Source organism: Spermophilus citellus (assembly GCF_964194105.1).
Source record: "Spermophilus citellus genome assembly, chromosome: 4".
Lineage (NCBI taxonomy): Eukaryota > Metazoa > Chordata > Mammalia > Rodentia > Sciuridae > Spermophilus > Spermophilus citellus.
In genome coordinates this window covers 213,623,810-213,640,993 of record NC_138185.1, presented here as the reverse complement: position 1 = coordinate 213,640,993, position 17,184 = coordinate 213,623,810, and the positions used below count along the sequence as shown (strand labels likewise).

Sequence of the window (17,184 nt, the reverse complement as noted above, 5' to 3'; positions counted from 1 at the left end):
TGAGGGGAAAGAATTGCTGCTGGTCAGTCCTAAGACTACACTGTGCTTTTGGGAACCCAGGTATTGGACAAAATGAGAGAATAATAAAACTGTGGAGGCTGTTTCAATATTGATACCAGCTGGAGAGACATCAGGGATAGGGCACCAGCAAGGACAGAAAACAAACAAAAACCAGAGAGCTGACAGCTAGGAAGAAATTGGCAAGGGGTTTAAGTACAGGAGGCCCCAGAATTGAGATATGAGAGGCTGGGAGAGGAGGAAAGAAGGGTGGTTCCTTTGTGTTATCATTTGGAGACTCCATAAGGGTTTTTCGTTTGTTTGTTTTGGTATTACGGATTAAAACCCGAGGCAGTTAACCACTGAGCCACATCCCCAGCCCTTTTTAGGATTTATTTTGAGATAGAGTCTAATTGCTTAGGTCCTTGCTAAGTTGCTGAGGCTGGCTTTGAACTTGCAATCCTCCGGCCTCAGCCTCCTGAGTATCTGGGATTATAGGTGTGCACCACCGTGGCTGACTCTATAAGGTTCTTTAAAGTAGCAAGCAAAAAAAAAATGTATCTTTCATTCTTTTTAGCTATTAACCACATTCCTCTGAATAGAAAGCTACTCTTAGGACCCCAAAGAAACCCAAGAATTGTTTGGGTTACATTCATACCAGATCCATGTCTCCTTCATAGAGACAGCCACGAATGAAAACAGAAACAGGATGGAATCTAGGGGTTAAAAAAGAGAAAATCATTCTATTTTATGACAGACACACAATTGATTCCTAATGCAGTGGGCTCGGTTGAGCACACACAGGACAAGGATGGGGACACAGAGTGAGAGGCTGTGACTTCCAGCAGACTCAGAAATGTTCTAAGTAGAAAAGGAATCATGGAACAAATCTAGGATTCTCAGAATGACCCTGAACTTCCCCAGGAAATTTTAGAAGGTGGATCTCAAGAGAGATGGCCCTGGCACCCTGCCTTGAGCGAATGCACTCCTCGGAGGGCCTCTCTGTTCCCTCATTCTCCAGACCTTGCATCGATGCCCAGCAAAAGTGCACCTTCTATTGCTCACTTGAAACAGTACATTAAAGTGCTTTTAAGCCACGACTGTGGCTGGAAGTGCAGACCAGCTAGGAAAGGACCAACAAAAGTTTCGATCTTACAGCCTCTGGGTTTTCTAAGCACAGACATTGCAGGGAAAGGCTGAGACATGAAACTGCAGAGGAATGAAAAATATGTCTCCTCTAAATGATCAATAATAGACACGGAACAGAAAACAAAGACGGAAAGCATGGCACAAACATCTAGCCTTGGGATGAAAGGCGCAAATCCTTAAAATACGAAGCTCACCTGTCGCATCGATTAACCCACATCCCTCTGCTCCCAATTGAAAAATGGGGAAAGAATGAGCTAGTTGATTAAGAGGAGATGATTTTAATAAATATTTAAAGTACTGTGAATAAATATTTAAAATTAATCAACTCTGGTACAAATTAAAGACATTTAAATTATGAGATTCATTTTTATCAAACTATGTCCATGGCTTAATGGTTCCATGGAAAACAACGAGACATATAATATGACATATCTCAGCGTCTTTAAGATACACCTTTCCTCAATGTTTTAATATCGGAAATTGAAAGGCACCTCACAGCTGCTAGCATGTCAGAATTTAATTGGCAGCTTTTCTTTCTGAATGGCACATAAAATGACATGTCGTAGAGTCAATAAAATAGCATTCATGTGCAATATAATATGATACACTGAAATATTAACGGTGGTTCTTGTTGGGGGACAGGATAGGGGTGATGTCCTACTTTTTTTACATACAGTATGGTTTTATGGTTTGTTTTCTGGAACTCATGATGAGCTTAATCCCTGCTGTGAAGCTCCAGAGTGTGGGAATGATCTCACTGCGTGTTGACAGGGGCCTTTGGGGTGATTAAGGATCCATAAAGTCAGCAGGTTGGGACCTTCATGACTGAATCCTGGTGGCTTTATTAGAGAGACATACACACATGCACTCAGGGTCCCTCACCACATCTTACTTTGCACCGCCTAGGGACTAGCAAGAAGGCTATTGTCACCAGATTTAAACCTTGACCTTGACCTATAAATGTGAGCCAGAAGAAATCTTTTTTCTCCATAACTTACCCAGTCTGTGATATTGTGTATTAGCTGTAGAAAACAGACTGAAACACCCACTGGTCTTCTAAAACGAATATGTATTTCTTTTTTCCACCAGACACTGAACGAAACAAAACTTGATTTTAATTCTGACTCTGTCAATTTAAGTAAGGTATCGGTGTTTTCTGCACCTCTGTTTCCCTTTGCAAGATGGAATTAATGGCAACTTGCCTACCTTCCTCGTAAGGTTTGTGTACGAATATTTCACAAAATGTAAAGTGCCCGTTCAATGTGTGATTTCAATCTTGACACATGTATGACATTTATTGGTGTTTATATTCTTTCTGAATTGCCATTCATCTTTGATGTCAGTTGACATCATTTTGATACTATAAAATAGTAATTCCTAATATTTTATTGGTTAGACTTCATGTCATTTGATTTGAAAAAGCTCTTTTCTCAGCCTTGTTCCCTTGTGGGGAAAAAAATGATTCCCCAAGCAATATTCAGTTTTGTACTCCATCGATCTACACACGAACCAGGCCAAGCCACACGCCTGCCAGCTTAGCTCCGGGACCCCACAAGAGCCTCGGGAATCTGCTACCATGAGCTCTGCCTGGGCCCAAATGGGCACCAGTGGAATTGTTTCTGTTTAACTAAAATGAATAAAAACTCTTGTTGAAAATCAGATCACACATCTTGAGTGGTCTCCACAAGGAGGGCCAAGCCTCTCTGTGTCTCAGGCCTCACAAGCTGAGTGGCCAGAGCCCAAGCCCAGCACATCCCCACATCTGGATAACGCTTGATTGATTGCCCCTGGGCATGCTTGGCTTCCAGCTGGTGAGGAACTCCAGCAAGGCAACAGATGAGCTATCTCTCCTGCTGACCAGCCTGGCCCCTGCTTTGTCTGTGTTGAAGTCCCAGGGGTGCCTACCCTCATCAGCAACACCACAGGTAAGAGCCCTCCAGGCTCCAGGCTTCCCAGCCTTGAACGTGCCCAGGACTTTGCCGGCTGTTTCATTAAAGAGCAGACTCTGATCCCAATGGTCTGGGGTCCAACTGAGACTCCCTGTCTAATAAGCTTCTTGGTGATGCTGAGGCATCTGGTTAATAGGCGATTCTAAGTAGCAAGGATCTTTGTGGAAGGTCTCGGTTTTCAAGTTGATGCCCACTCCTATCATATATGTCTTAAGATGTAGGGTCCTTCCAGGTGTGCTTGTTCAATCTACTGCCCAACAGAATCACCTTCAAAGAAGTTTCTGAAAGTGCACATCTACCACACCAGCATCTCTGAAAAAGGAGGCCTCATGCACCTGTGTCTTAACCTGTTCTCCCAGGTGGATTCTTCCAGACTCAAAGCTTGGGGACCACCAGAGAGGACTCAAATGGCCTTGAATGGGATCATCCAGAGCTGCCTACTTGCTCTGTGCAGCTCTGGGCTTTGGCAGAGGGGCTCTTGTTTAATCACACTTGTACTGAGGGATGCCACACCACGTACGGCACACGGTTCTCTTTCATACTTCTGGCTAAGCATGGAGGAACTCTCTCACCACATTCTCTTGCGCCTTTATGACAAGATGAAGGAGGAATTTTTATTCCAGACTGAAGAAGCCAGCTTGGATAAGGGACTCATTTAATGGTCATTGTTGCCTCTCTGACAATGGAGAAACTCAGAGCCAAATTTGGGGTTCAGTTCGGCAATGACACAGGTCCTTTTGCCATATGTCCCTGTGTATCAGCAAATGGGGCTAATTTTCCCATCCCGCTCATCTTTTCTCACCTCCTTGGAGTTTTGTGCCTATTGGCATCCTTGATGCATGGGAGGCATCATCCATTCTGTCCACCGATATCAGATCTCTCCCATGCTTGACTCTTTAAGTTTGGTGTGGCCATGTGACTTGCTCTGACCAAGGAGACAAGAGGAGAGATGACCTGTGGTGGCCGCGTCATGGGTGGTGCTCAATTCTTGAGCCTTCCTTTCCCTTCCCAATCAGTCCTGGGACCAGGTGGCGATGAAGAGAAGCCACAAAAGAAAAGCAGCTGGAGCACTGAGACCACGCAGGAGACAAGGGCTCCAGAGAGCCCTTGTCCAAAGGGGACTGTGTGCCGGTCAAAAGTAAACTTTGCTATCTATCAAGATTTGGGGGGTGGCTGGCTACTGCACCATAATTTGTGCCTGCTGACTATCTCATATGCAAAGGACCTCGAATCCTTTATGTCCAGATGCTCAGTTATAAACAAGTAGGTAAACACAGAAACACAGTCCCAGGTAAAGCCTCTTTCAGGAAAAAGCTATTTGCAGAAGACCATTTACAGGTTATACTGCTAAGCTATGTCTTGGAGAACTTGAAATTGAATCTTGTTTCAAGGCCAGTCACCGACCCTTTACCATCTACACTCCTACATCATGTTTTAATATCCTGCTCTGGCTTCCTTTTTTATTGTGAAAAATGATACAGATTTATCATTTTATGCATACGCAAGTGCACAATTTGATAGCATCAAACATGTTCACAATGTTGCATGAGCATCACAACTATCTGTACCTAAAACTGTTTCATCTACCTATTAAATAACAATGCTCCCTCTCGCCTTCTCTCTGCCCCTGGCAACCTCTAATTTACTGTCTCTTATGAATTTTCCTATTCCAGGCATCTCATGTAAGTGGAATCAGACAATGTGTGTCCTTCTATGTCTGGCTTATATCATCAAGTAGAATTATTTTCAGGGTCCATCTATACTGTACAGAAATTTCACTTTTTATGGCTGAATACATTCCACTATATTGTTTACACCGCATTTCATTTATCCTACACCTATGGATGAACATTTGAGTTGTTTCTACCTTTTGGCAATTGTGAATAATGGCATTGTGAACATGGGTATACAAGTATCTTCTCACTGGATTAATAAAGAACAGCTGTTGTCCTAATAGCAATACATAAAATAATTTAAAAAGAAATATTATAAAAATAAGAAAGTAAAATAAATCCACCCATGTAATACTTTGAACTTTTTTTTTTTTTTTTTTTTTTTTTTGCACTCGTAGGCATTGAACCCTTAGGCGTGCCAGGCAAGCACTCTACTGCTGAGCTACAACCTCAGCTCTTTTTAATTTTGAAACAGGGTCTTGCTAAATTGCTGAGGCTGACCTCAAACTCATGATCCTCCTGCCTCAGCCTCCTGAGTAGCTGGGATTACAGGAGTGAACCCCTGTACTCAGCATGCTTTGTATTTTTTAAGTTTCCTTACAGGAGTTCATTGTTCTCATCCGAGACTCATTGCAGACTTACAAGGAGAGAAGGAGGCAGGACTGATTCACCCAACAGTTACATAGTTCGAGATTCTAAGGTGGGCACTTCCTAGACACCTTTGATGAGAAGCGCAAGACTCAGAAGGGTTAAGGAACTTTCCCAAGTTACAGAGGCTCTGCTGCAGGTTGTGTGTGCAGGTCTCATCCTGCTTCACCAGCTACTTTATCATATTTTCAGCTCAAAGCCTACGTTCCTACATGTCCACCTGCCCATGGCCTTCCCTGTGCCTATGGTATCCAGGTTCACTAGCCCAACACAGGCACACTCCTCCTACCTCCATGTCCATGGGAAGCACCAACATACGGTTTATGATGGTAGGGAGGATTCAGCCCCCTAATCTCACACCAAAGCCACCCCAAATATCATTCAATCTAACTGAAATCCTGAACTTGCTATGCAAACAGCAGATTCAAGGTAAGTTTCAAAGTGACACCTCCAAATCAGTCTGTTCACTGCCAAGTGTCCCATATGTAGAAATCCTGAAACTGATTTTCAGAGACACGGGAAGTGACGTCATGAGGGACTCATAGAACACTGCTAAGAAAGTCCAGCAGAGGATACAGGCTGGGGAAGGACATACTCCCCGGCCATCCCCTGCAGGGCCCTACGCTTCTAGTCACATGGACAATGCCCTGAGAGTTTTCCTGCCAGACACCCAGTTACCATGGTGCTGTCAGGGCTGCTAATGGGCAGGGCCACCAGGATGGGAAGGGGGTCGTGATCTGGTTTCTTTAGCACAAAGCTCTTCAGATATGGCCTGTGTGCTCCCAGTCATGCTGATCCCCTCTGCCTTGCCTCCCACTCAGTCGCTGAACCCCGGGTTCCAGGACTGACCTTGGGAAGTCTTTCTTGACTAATCAGGACCGAGGCTGGTCTCTTCTGTACTCTGTGCAGAATGTACCCCTGGCAGAATGTCTATGTGCCATGAGGCTGTGTGGGAGGCTCAAGGAGGTTCACCTTGTCACCTGCTTCACCGACAGGCCCTTTAGAGACAAGGGGCCCTCGCTGCAGATCACAAAGTGTGCACACCCTGTGCTGCTGCCAGCATGAGCCCTTTTGCTGTCCTGGTGTTCTGGCAGCTGCAAGCCACTTCCTTTCTCTCTATCTAGTCTTTCAAAACGCTTTCCCTGCTCCAACCCTCTTCTCAGAATTTCCACAGCACCTCCCCCAACCTGCTGGATTATGCATTTTTAGGAGGGTGGTACAAAGACCTCCCCCTCATTGCTTCCTGAGGCTGGAGTGTAACTGCACAGCTGAAAGTAGCCATGCCACACCCTTGCTCAAGATTCTCCATGGCTCCCAACTGCCTCCAGATAAGTTCTAGTGCCCAGGGTGGCAGAAAAGACCTCCTTCTCCACCCATTAGCCAGCAGACCTTCCCACCTTCCTTCCAGTACCCCAGAGCCACCAGCTCATGGAACCCCTGAATACAATTCCCGTCTGCTCCACAATGCAAACCCAAATCATGCCAAACACCTACTGGTTCAGCCCAAGGGTCACTTATTCCCGTCCCTCCCTTAACACCCTCAGTCCTTTGAACATTTAGCAAACCTCTGTCCCTTACATCAATCTGGAATTCTATCTGGGTTTCTCTTTGTAAATTTGAAGTCATGGCCAGAGTCTTCTTAAATTCGGGCATCTCCTCTGACCAGTGGCTTGTGAAGTCCTTACTCAGTACATGTTCATAGGTTCCTGTCTCTATTTGAAAGCTTTCTCCTCAAAGTTCCAGGAACTCAAGTCCTGCCTCCTTAACTAGATCCAAAAATCTCCTGCAGCAGAGCTTCTCCAATTTAAGGATCATTCAAATCCCCAGGGGCGGATTAACATGCGGCTTTGACTTAGGAGGTCTGGGGAGGGGACAGACTCTCCGCACCATCACCTGTGGATCAGGCAACAGCTCACCTGGTGGAGCGGGCGGGGCGCCCCGAGATGAATGGAAGCTGAAAGGCTCAGTCCTGCTCAGCGGGAGTAGGGGGGAGTGGGGACCCGTGGGGACCCCTAGAGGCCCCCGGCTCACTTACCTATGGTGGACACAACGGTGCCCACGAAGTAGAAGGCGCCGGTGAAGTCCCAGCGCGGACGGACGTTGTCCATGCGGATGCCGGCCCTGGTGGCTTCCTCGTAGTGGCGGAGGAAGCCGCGCAGCTCTTCGCGGCTGAGGTTGTGGCCGCGGCTGAAGTTGGCCAGGCGCTCTTCCCAGCGCTGCTTGGCTTGACGCTCGTGCGCCAGCTCCAGCGCGGAGAAGACGGCGGCGCCCCCCAAGAGGTACAGCAGGATGAGCGCGGCGAGCAGCAGGAAGCGCGCGTTGTCCTCATTCAAGTGGCCGGGACCACAGCTGCAACCCCGGCTGGCCATGGCCGGGCCCCCGGGACAGCCCCGTGCCAGACCGCCCTGGGCGCAGGCGGGCTCTGGTCCGCACCCCGGGGAGGTCGCGGCTCGGCGGGCACTCAGCCCGCTCCCGGACGCCCCGCGGTTGGCTCACCCATGACCGCCGGGCGCTCCCACAGCGCCTCCGCCGCTTCTGCGGCACCAGCTCCCCACGTCCTGGTTTCGAATCCGCTTTGTCGCCGCCGTTTCCTGCCGGCCTTGGAGTTCTCCTTAACACTGACGACTCGAGAGTCCGAGCGCAGAGTCCTTTGAGGCTTGGTACGATGACGCGGGAGAGGGGTTTCACCTCGGGGTCCCCGCTGGGCCCAGACTGAGGAGGGGGCGTGGCGCGTCTTCACGGCAAACTGGAGAGGACTTGAACTTCCCCGGAATCGGAGGTCGGAGCCCAGAGAGGTAGGTAGGTCAGCGGAGCCCTCGGGTCTTTGTCCCTCCGACCTCACTTCTTAAGCCGCCGATGCCTCATAGGCGGGTGGTGGGGTGTCTACTGGCTTTGGAGTTGCCCACCCAGTCGGATCCGCAGTGGTGCGTCCTAGTCGCCCTGTCGCGCCAAGCCTCTTGCCCCCTGAGTCACCGACCCGACGGCCTGGGCTTAGAAGCTGGATACCCGTCCAGGGCAGGCGCACGAACTGAGGGACTGTGCAGAGTGGCATCTGCAGGCTTGAACCTCCCGCCCGACCCCCACGCAGCGTGGCATCCAGCAGGTGGATCGGCTGGAGAGAGACCAGAAAGGGAGGAATAAGGAAGTTAGGAGCATCTCCCCAGCCAGCGTGTTCTTGGCCTCTGGGTCCTGCGCGGGGGTGTTCTCTGAACGCACCTGTTGGCTTGGCCAGGCCAGCTCTCCAGAGAGCTGGCGGCCCCTCAAGGACAGCGGCCAGGAGATCCCAAAGAGTTCCCTTTCTCCCACCCGGTCTTGGCTGTCTCAGCTTGTAGTTCTTGGGGGAGGGAGGCAGGGGCTTCGCGCAGGTGCTCCCGCTACTCCATGCAGATCCACATCAAGCTCGCCAGCAGACCGCGGGGGGGCCCGTCCCAGGCACCTCCTCTCGTAGCAGGTGTGGGCGCCGCGGCTGCGCTCAGGTCTCACCTCCCTCTGTACCGCTGGGTCAGGATTGTCCCGGGGTTCCTCCTCGGCCCTGCCCTGCCGAGTGCAGCTCGGCCTTTCCTAGCGGGCGTGCTCCGACACCGCAACAGGTGGAGCCGCGCGGCTGCCAGCCAAAGCGACTCCACCCTGTCGCCCGCCTCCTGGCCTCGAGGGCCGCCTCTTGGGCTGGTCTCCGCCGGCAGGCTCGCGGCGCTCGGCGGGCCAACCTCGGGGCTGCAGCGCTCCCACCCGGTGCGCAGATCCCGGGAGCCAGTGCTGGGGAGGCGGGTCGGGTGCTTAGGTGGCCTGCGTGGGTCCCTCCGGGGCCAGGAGAGGGCGCTCGGTCCTCTTCCGACACACCTCGCCCCCACGCGTGAACCCAGCCACACACCGCCTCTCCAGAGTCACCCGCCCCGGGGGCGTGGGACGGAATATGGATGCAAGAAGGAGTGGATACGTGGGCACCTGCGAGCTGAGTCGAATTTTTCCGTATTCCCAGCGTGTGCTCCCAGGGGATCCACCTACCAGTATTCTCAACTAGGAACACAAGAGAGAAGGGCTTCCAGTCCTGTTCAGTAAAACCAAGCGAATAAATAGCTCCAGCGAGTTCGTTAGAAGCCCTATGCGTTCCTTGGCTCCGTTATTGACTCCCCAATGCCTCTCTTTAGCCCATTGGGATAGGAGCTTAAGGGGGAAATAGTACAGGGACATGTGTATACTGCAGGATTAGACCACAATGATCCTTCCCCACCCCCATTTTATTATGAAAAACTCAAAACATTTCCAAAAGTTCAGCCAATTTTACAGCGATACCCACAACCTAGATTCTACAATTAACATTTATTATACTTTATTATGTATTTTTCTGTCCCTCTCTCCATCATCAACGCAGTTAGGATGCATTTCAAAAAGTGGTGGACATGGATACACTTCTGCCTGCATTCCCAGTACTTCTGCCATTACCTAGAGTTTAACATTGACAGATTTTTTTTTTAAATTTTGCAGTAAATTTTACATATAATGAAATAGACAAATCTTAAGGGTACCATCAGGTGAGTTCTCACAAATGTGTACACCTTTGGAAGCCAAACACTAATCTAGCCAATCTATCAACCACCTTCATCAACAGGCCCTAAGTCCCTTTCCAGTAAATCCCCACCCTCATTCCTTCAGAGGAAACCACTGCTCTCAATACTCCTACCATGGATTGTTTCAGCTTTTATTTTTATGGTTTTTATTTTTTTATGGTTTTGCCTGCTTTGGAACTAGACAGAATCATACAGTCAAGTCTTTTATGTAAATCAAGGATATGGAAGCTTCTGGAGCTGTTCTACATTGTCAGTTATGATAGTTACTTTGAGAAAATGTCAGGTAGTTTCTTACAAAACTAAATACATGATGATACCCTATGATCCAGCAATTTTACTCCTGAGAGATTTTTGAGACTTATTCATGTTATATATCTTAGTAATTTTCCTCTAGATTTTTATTGTTTGGATGTAACAGTTTTATTCACTCTTCTAGTGATAGAAACCAGGATGTTGGAAAATTTTGGTCATCATAAATAATGATATGTGTTTTCATATCTCTTGGGAGTTCTAGGAGTAAAATTGCTGGATAATAGGGTATCATCATTTATTTAGTTTTGTAAGAAACTACCTGACATTTTCTCAAAGTAACTATCATAACCGACATTATAGAACAGTTCCAGAAGCTTCCATATCCTTGTGAATATTTGGCATTATCAGTCATTTAAATTTTAAATAATCTGTATATTGTTGGATGCATAGCATTATCTCCTGTGGTTTTAATTTGCATCCTTGGTTGGATATTTATATATCTTTGTCAATTTTCTGCCCACTGAACAATGTTTTCTCTATTATTGAGTTATAGAGTGTCTTTATATATCCAGGATATCAGTTCTTTCTTAGACATGCATTTTGCAACTATTTTCTACCTCTGGCTTGCCTATTTATGTTCTTAAATGTTTTCTGACAAATGTTTTAATTTTGGTTTAGCCCAATGTATCAATCTTCTTTAATTTCTGTATATTAAGAAATCATTGAGCCAGGGTTATGGCCCAGTGGTACAGTGCTTGCCTGGCATGTGTGAGGCATTGGGTTTCATTCTCAGCACTGCACATAAATAAATAAATTTTTAAAAAGGACCATCAACAAAAAACAAAAGCAAAACACATACACCCTCCCTCAAGAGTGCATAGTTTTGTCTCCGTTCCCCCAGCTTTTATATTTGGGTCCCTGATCCATTTTAAGTTTGTTTCTATATGGTGTAAGGTCAGAGTTATTCATTTTCTCCACATGGATATCCAATTATCCCAGGGTCATTTGTTGAAAAGACAATAGGAATGACTTTATTTCAGGAATCTGTATTTTGTTATCTTATTTCTCTACTCCCATGCTAATACCACAGTATGCAGTTTACTGTTCTATTTTGTAGCTGTGTAGTAGAACTTGAATTCAAGAAGTGTGAGTCTTCCAACTTCATTCTTCATTTTCAAGATTTATTTGAATAATATTTTCCATTAAAAATTTTTAGAATCAGCTTATTAAATTTCATCAGAAAAGCCTTGTGTGATCTTCATTAGGATTATGTTGAACTAATTTTGGGAGAACTGATATCTTGAATGGTTCATGAGTAATGTATATCCCTCTATTTTGATTTTCTAGAAAATTTTTATAGAGATCTTGCATAACTTTTATAAAGTCATTTTGTAAAGCCATGTTCATATCATTTTGCAAAGTCATGTTCTTTTGATGCCATTGTAAATGGAATTTCAAAATGTTTTTCAATCATTTGCTTTTGCCTTGGTATATAAAAATACAAATGACTTTTTGCGAATTACTTTTTTCCTCCAAACTTGTTAATTTGATTATTAATTATAATGATTGTTTTACTGATTCCTTTAGGAATTTTTATATAAATAATCATGACATCTGAGTTTTGGTTCTTCCTTCTCCATCTTTTTTTCTTGTCTTATTACAATGGCTAGTACCTTAGTTTATTACTGAGTAGAACAGGTGGAAGTAGGTACTTTACTGAAGATCTTAGGAGAAGGCTTTCAGTTTCTCATCATTATATATGGTATTAGCTATAGGTTTTTCATGGATACCCTTTATCTGGTTGAAGATGTTTCCTTTTATTTTCATTCTAGTTTTTAAATGAAACATGGATGAGTACTTAATTTTGTTTCATGCTGTCTCTCATCTATTGTAATACTTTTCTCCTTTATTCTATTAATATATGTTGAATTTCATCAATTTATTTTCTACTGTTAAGCATAAGCATTAGAAAGCATTAACTTTTAAGAAGTTAAGGAATTTATCTCTGGGATAAATTCCACTTGGAGCTTCTATTCTATTATTTTTATTATTCTTATTGTTTTTTTTTCTTTTTAAGCTTCTTGTAATAGATGTTTAAAACACTGATCTTAGATCCTTCTTCTTTGCTAATGTTGGCATTTTAAAGCTCTAAGTTTCTCTATTAGCACAGTGCTATCTGCATTCTGAAATTATTGGAATGTTTTATTTTCATGTTGTGTTCAAAATGTTTTGTTTTCTTCTTTGGCCCATAAAATATTTACATGTGTTGCTTAATTTTCAAATATTTGTATTTTTTAAAGGCAAATTATTTCTAACTTATTTCCAATGTGGTCAGAGAATCATATTCAGCATGTGACTAGTCTTTCTAAATTTATTGAGGCTTGTTTTGTGGTCCAGCTACATTAGTACATATGTACTTGAAAAGAATGTATATTCTACAGTTATAGTGTCATGGTAAGTCAGGATAATTGTGTTTTTCAGATCTTCTGCTTGTCTTTATAGTTCTAGTTATATCAATTGGTGAGTTGAAAATTATCAGGTATAATTGTGTGTCTACTCCTCCCTTAACTGTTGATGTTTCTTTCATGTACTTCAAAGCTGTAATTAGATTATATGTCTTTATGATTATTTGGCCTTCCTGATGTAGTGATTTTTTATCATTAGGAAGTGTCTCTTTTCATTACTGGTAATACCTCTTTGTCTCGAAGTCTACTTTATCTGACATTAATTCAGTCACCATAGCTTCCTCTTGCTTGACGTTTGTATCTATCTTTTCCAAGTCACTTAATTTGTCCGTCTTTTTACATTTAAAGCAGATCTGTTATGAGCAGTACAGAGTTGGCCCTTTTTTTGGGAGGGCACTGAGTTGGTTCTGATGATTTCCATGTTTTAATTGGGTTGAACCAAGCCAATGCTGTCCATTGCAACTTAGTGCATAATGGAAATATCTTGTATCTGTTCTATTCAATATATAGTGACTCCTGAGCACTTGAAATGTGGTCTGTGTAACTAAGACACTGAATTTTTAGCTTTTAAAAATGTTGTTTTTAGCCCTATGTACAGAGTTTGGTGGCCAGAGACTTGAGCAGGGTTATTATATAGTAGAATTTGGGAATCCCTCTCTGGCTCTCTTCTGTTGTTTTCCCTTTGTTCCCAAGAGGCCAGGCTTGCTCCAGACCCTCTGCTCTGGCTCTTCAAGCCAGCAGGACTAGAGACTTTCCACTGGAGGCTTACATGTTCTGCATTGTGTAGACTAAGACTCAAACTCTGGCTCGAAGTGGTGAAAAACAAAGTACAGGAAGTTTGTCCAGCACGGTGCCTTTCTTCCAGATGTGGACTCACCTCTAGTTCTTGCCTGCTTTTGGTCGCTTTCTGACCTTTATTTTCTTTTATTTGTGGCACTGGGGTTTCACCCAGGGGAGCTTTGCCACTGAGCTATATCCTAGCCATTTTCATTTTTGAGACAGGGTCTCACTCAATTGTCTGGGCTGGCATCAGACTTTTGGTCCTCCTGTCTGAGCTTCCTGAGTAACTGGGATTACAGGAGTGTACCATTGTGTTCAGCAGTGGTCATGATAATTTTTAAAGAACTATGAATAAATAATTATCCAGGGCCCACACAATGGCATCTGCATCTTTGGGCCCAGACAGGGACATGCGGTGGCTTAGCCAGGACAGACCCAGCACCACAGATGAGGCACAGATCTAGTTCATGATCTAGCTGCGTCACTCTGAACCTTATTCTCACCCCTGAAAACTAGAGATACTGTCACCTGCATGGTGATGTGTATCAAGTTAGCTATAATCATGCTGACCCAGAGTGAATGGGTGGAGGCAACTTCTCCTTTGTCTTTCTTCGCCCAGCTTTTCTTTTGTGTCTTACCAACGGAGTTTCGTCTGGATGCCTTCCAGTTCAAACCTTGCCACCAAGGGAACACGTGACTGAACCAAGTGTCTCAGACACGTGAACAAAAGATTATCTGACTGTGGTTTCAGTGGAGCTTCTTGAAGGTCTAAAGAGAATAAAGGAGAGCTTGCATATGCCAGCTATTCTGCTTTGAGACAGACTCGCTTGGACCTCTGCACAGTGCAGATTTGGATGGTTCCAAGGCTTGTAACACAAGCGCCCTCATTTGCTCACCACCCATTATTGTGTGAGACATCTTTGTTTATGGCACCCCAGTACCTTATTTCCTGGGCTGCCTTTTGCCTCTTGCTAGTCTCTAGCATCTTCTATGCCACCTTCTCTTCTGACACCCACTGATCCCATTCTGTATTTTTTTTTAAAGAGAGAGAGTTTTTTAATATTTATTTTTTAGTTTTCGGTGGACACAACATCTTTATTTTATTTTTATGTGGTGCTGAGGAGCGAACCCAGCGCCCTGTGCATGCCAGGCGAGCGCGCTATCATTTGAGCCACATCCCCAGTCCCCATTCTGTACTTTTGATCTAGCAAGTCAACACAAATGATAGGCTTATGTCAACAAATTTAATAAAGCATATAAACGAGTGCCAAGTTTTCAGCCCGCTCTGCTCTACCTCAAAAGGTGCCTACTTTGCCAGCAAGATCTGGCATGAATAATTCAGCCACTTGGTCCTGTGTATTGATGGGACATTTAGTGGCCGACTGTATGTGCTGCTAGTTGATTCCATCATGCCAACAGTGAATGGCTGTGGCAGTGATGAAAGCTTACCCGGTCTTATATCTAGTTGAACTTCATGTACATGAAGTCTGCTCCTGGGCTACGGTTGGGAACGTCGCCACATTTGCTGCCTGGACATCACAGCAGTAAAGCCCAGCTCTGGAGCTATGCCCTCTGTCCTTGTCAGCGGTACCACTGTGGACAAATAATCTCCTTAGTTTCCTATCTGTAAATGGGGTAACAGTGCCTCCTTGATAGGGTTATTAAGAAGATTGGGTAAACATGTGGCACAGTTCCTGGCACAAACAGTTCAGTATTTGCTGCTGTTGGGCCTAAGAGTTATCAATCAGCTGCCTCCCTACTGGGTCCTGGTCACACCATGGCTGGCATTTCCCAGGAGCAAATGGCTGCACCTAGCCCCTGTTCTGATCTGTTTCATCTTTTTTTTTGTATGAGTCCTTTTATATGACAACAGCCACATAAGTTACTAGTGGAGAGAAATGTAATGGGAGATGGGGCAGCTTGTGGCACTCTTTAGTCTTGGTTATTTCTTGACAAAAATGGGCTATTAAATTTGGAAAATTTCCAAAGGTTTTATCATGATGGGATCTGACCTATGCAGAACATGTGGTTAGCATATAATCAGTAGGATTTTAGATTTAACTCTACACTGTCACTGAGTTCCTGTGCAGATTTTTTGTCATACATTGTCATAATCAACATCACTAATCCATCAGTATAATTGCTAAGCTCTATAAATGTAAATAAAGAATGCCTAACCAAATCTTTATTTTGAGGCACTCATCAATCTGAAGCAAGCCTTCCCAAGGATTCTTCCTTAATTCTTCAGGAAGGGTTACAATTGTAATTCTAATGACAGAATGTCAAATGTCCCAAAACTTAAAAAAAAAAAAAAGGATCAAATAATAGTAGTTTCCCTAGAAAATAAACTTTTAATTTCACATGGAAAAAGACTAAAATTCAAGATTTTAATTTTAAGCATACCGAGTCTAATGTGTAAACTATAGTCATTTGAAAAGTCATGTTACTTGAATGATTGTTATTAAGGAAAATCATATAAATTGTACCAGATTCCAGAGAAATGAAGCTCCTTCTGCAGGTGGGGAGGTGCAGACTGTGAGCATGTCTGAGGCAGCAGCTTTGGTTTCACTGCTTAAGGTGGGACCTTCTGTTATTTAAGTCCCTTGAACCTTGGTTTTCTCATCTGTCAAACGGGCCAACAATGGTGATGTGAGTTTAAAGCACTTACATATAGGAACTGAAGTATAAGGAGAACTTGGGCAATAGTAACAAATACGGTTATATGAAAAAATCAGCCCAGACCAGGGCAATTCAAGGCTGCTTTATATCACACTACAGTTAAAAACAGGCAGTTTTGCCCAGGAGTATGTTGACAAATAATTTGAAAACCCTATCTCACTCACTCCAAGCAGCTGGTGGTGACCAGGCTTCCCTTCCCATGAGGACCCCTGGGAAACAGGGGACATGAAATCCTCCTGCCAAAATGGCATGTGAGTTCCTGTGGATTGCCAGGTGTCATGCTTGGCCATTCTCTCATTCAGTGTGTTTGGGTCTTTGCAGTGCTCAAGCATTGAGTCTGCTGTTGGAATTTGTCATTTGCTGTGGACATCTCAACACTTTAGACTACATGTCTATCTTCACAAAAGAATGTCAGGGAAGGTTGAAGAAGATAACACCTTTTCATGACACAAAGCCCTCCTTTCTTTAGTCCCCATGTGGAAAACTCCTTGCTCAGCCAGGTACCTCCTGCCTTGGCACGTCACACAGATGCAGGGAAAGGCACAGAAGGGGCCATGCTGCTTCATGCAGACGGGGGCAGGGAGGGTGGCCTCAGGTGGGGAGGAGGAGTTGCTGAGACGCAGCCTGAGACCAGAGGTGCGATTTCCCCAAAAGCATTAGCAGCCTGGTTCAGCAGTACTCTCCCCTGCACTGTAGGTAGTTTAGCCAGTCCTGTTAAATTGAGGACCATATGGGTTGAACTTCTTACCTTCTGTGTCCCACATGTTCGGGACTATTCTCAGGGAATTATTTCCCAAGTGTGCTACAACTGTGCCCAGAAAACATGCGGTGCTGGCCCTATCTGGCTGGTCCAGCTCGGCTCAGCACAGCTCAGCCCAGCCCAGCCTAGCCTTGGCCTCTCCCGAGTCCCTGCTCATGGGTAGGGCCACAGGACTGCTGGACACCCACCAAGAGTAGACTCTTTGATCCTGCATGGCCCTTGAAGTTCTCCACCTAGCCTCATCTACATGACCTGTCCAGGTGG

The 17,184-nt window shown here is 45.0% G+C and overlaps 1 protein-coding gene across 1 annotated transcript in view; it reads right to left on the bottom strand.

Annotated features, from left to right (window-relative positions):
- KCNK13 (potassium two pore domain channel subfamily K member 13) overlaps nucleotides 1-9,040 on the bottom strand; it is a 92,551-nt gene extending 83,511 nt beyond the window's left edge. Inside the window, exon 1 of the mRNA XM_081290663.1 lies at nucleotides 7,452-9,040. Within this exon, the coding sequence (XP_081146789.1) occupies nucleotides 7,452-7,785 (334 nt within the window). The 5' untranslated portion in view covers nucleotides 7,786-9,040. The remainder of the gene's footprint in view (nucleotides 1-7,451) is intronic.
- Nucleotides 9,041-17,184: the final 8,144 nt, after the last annotated feature.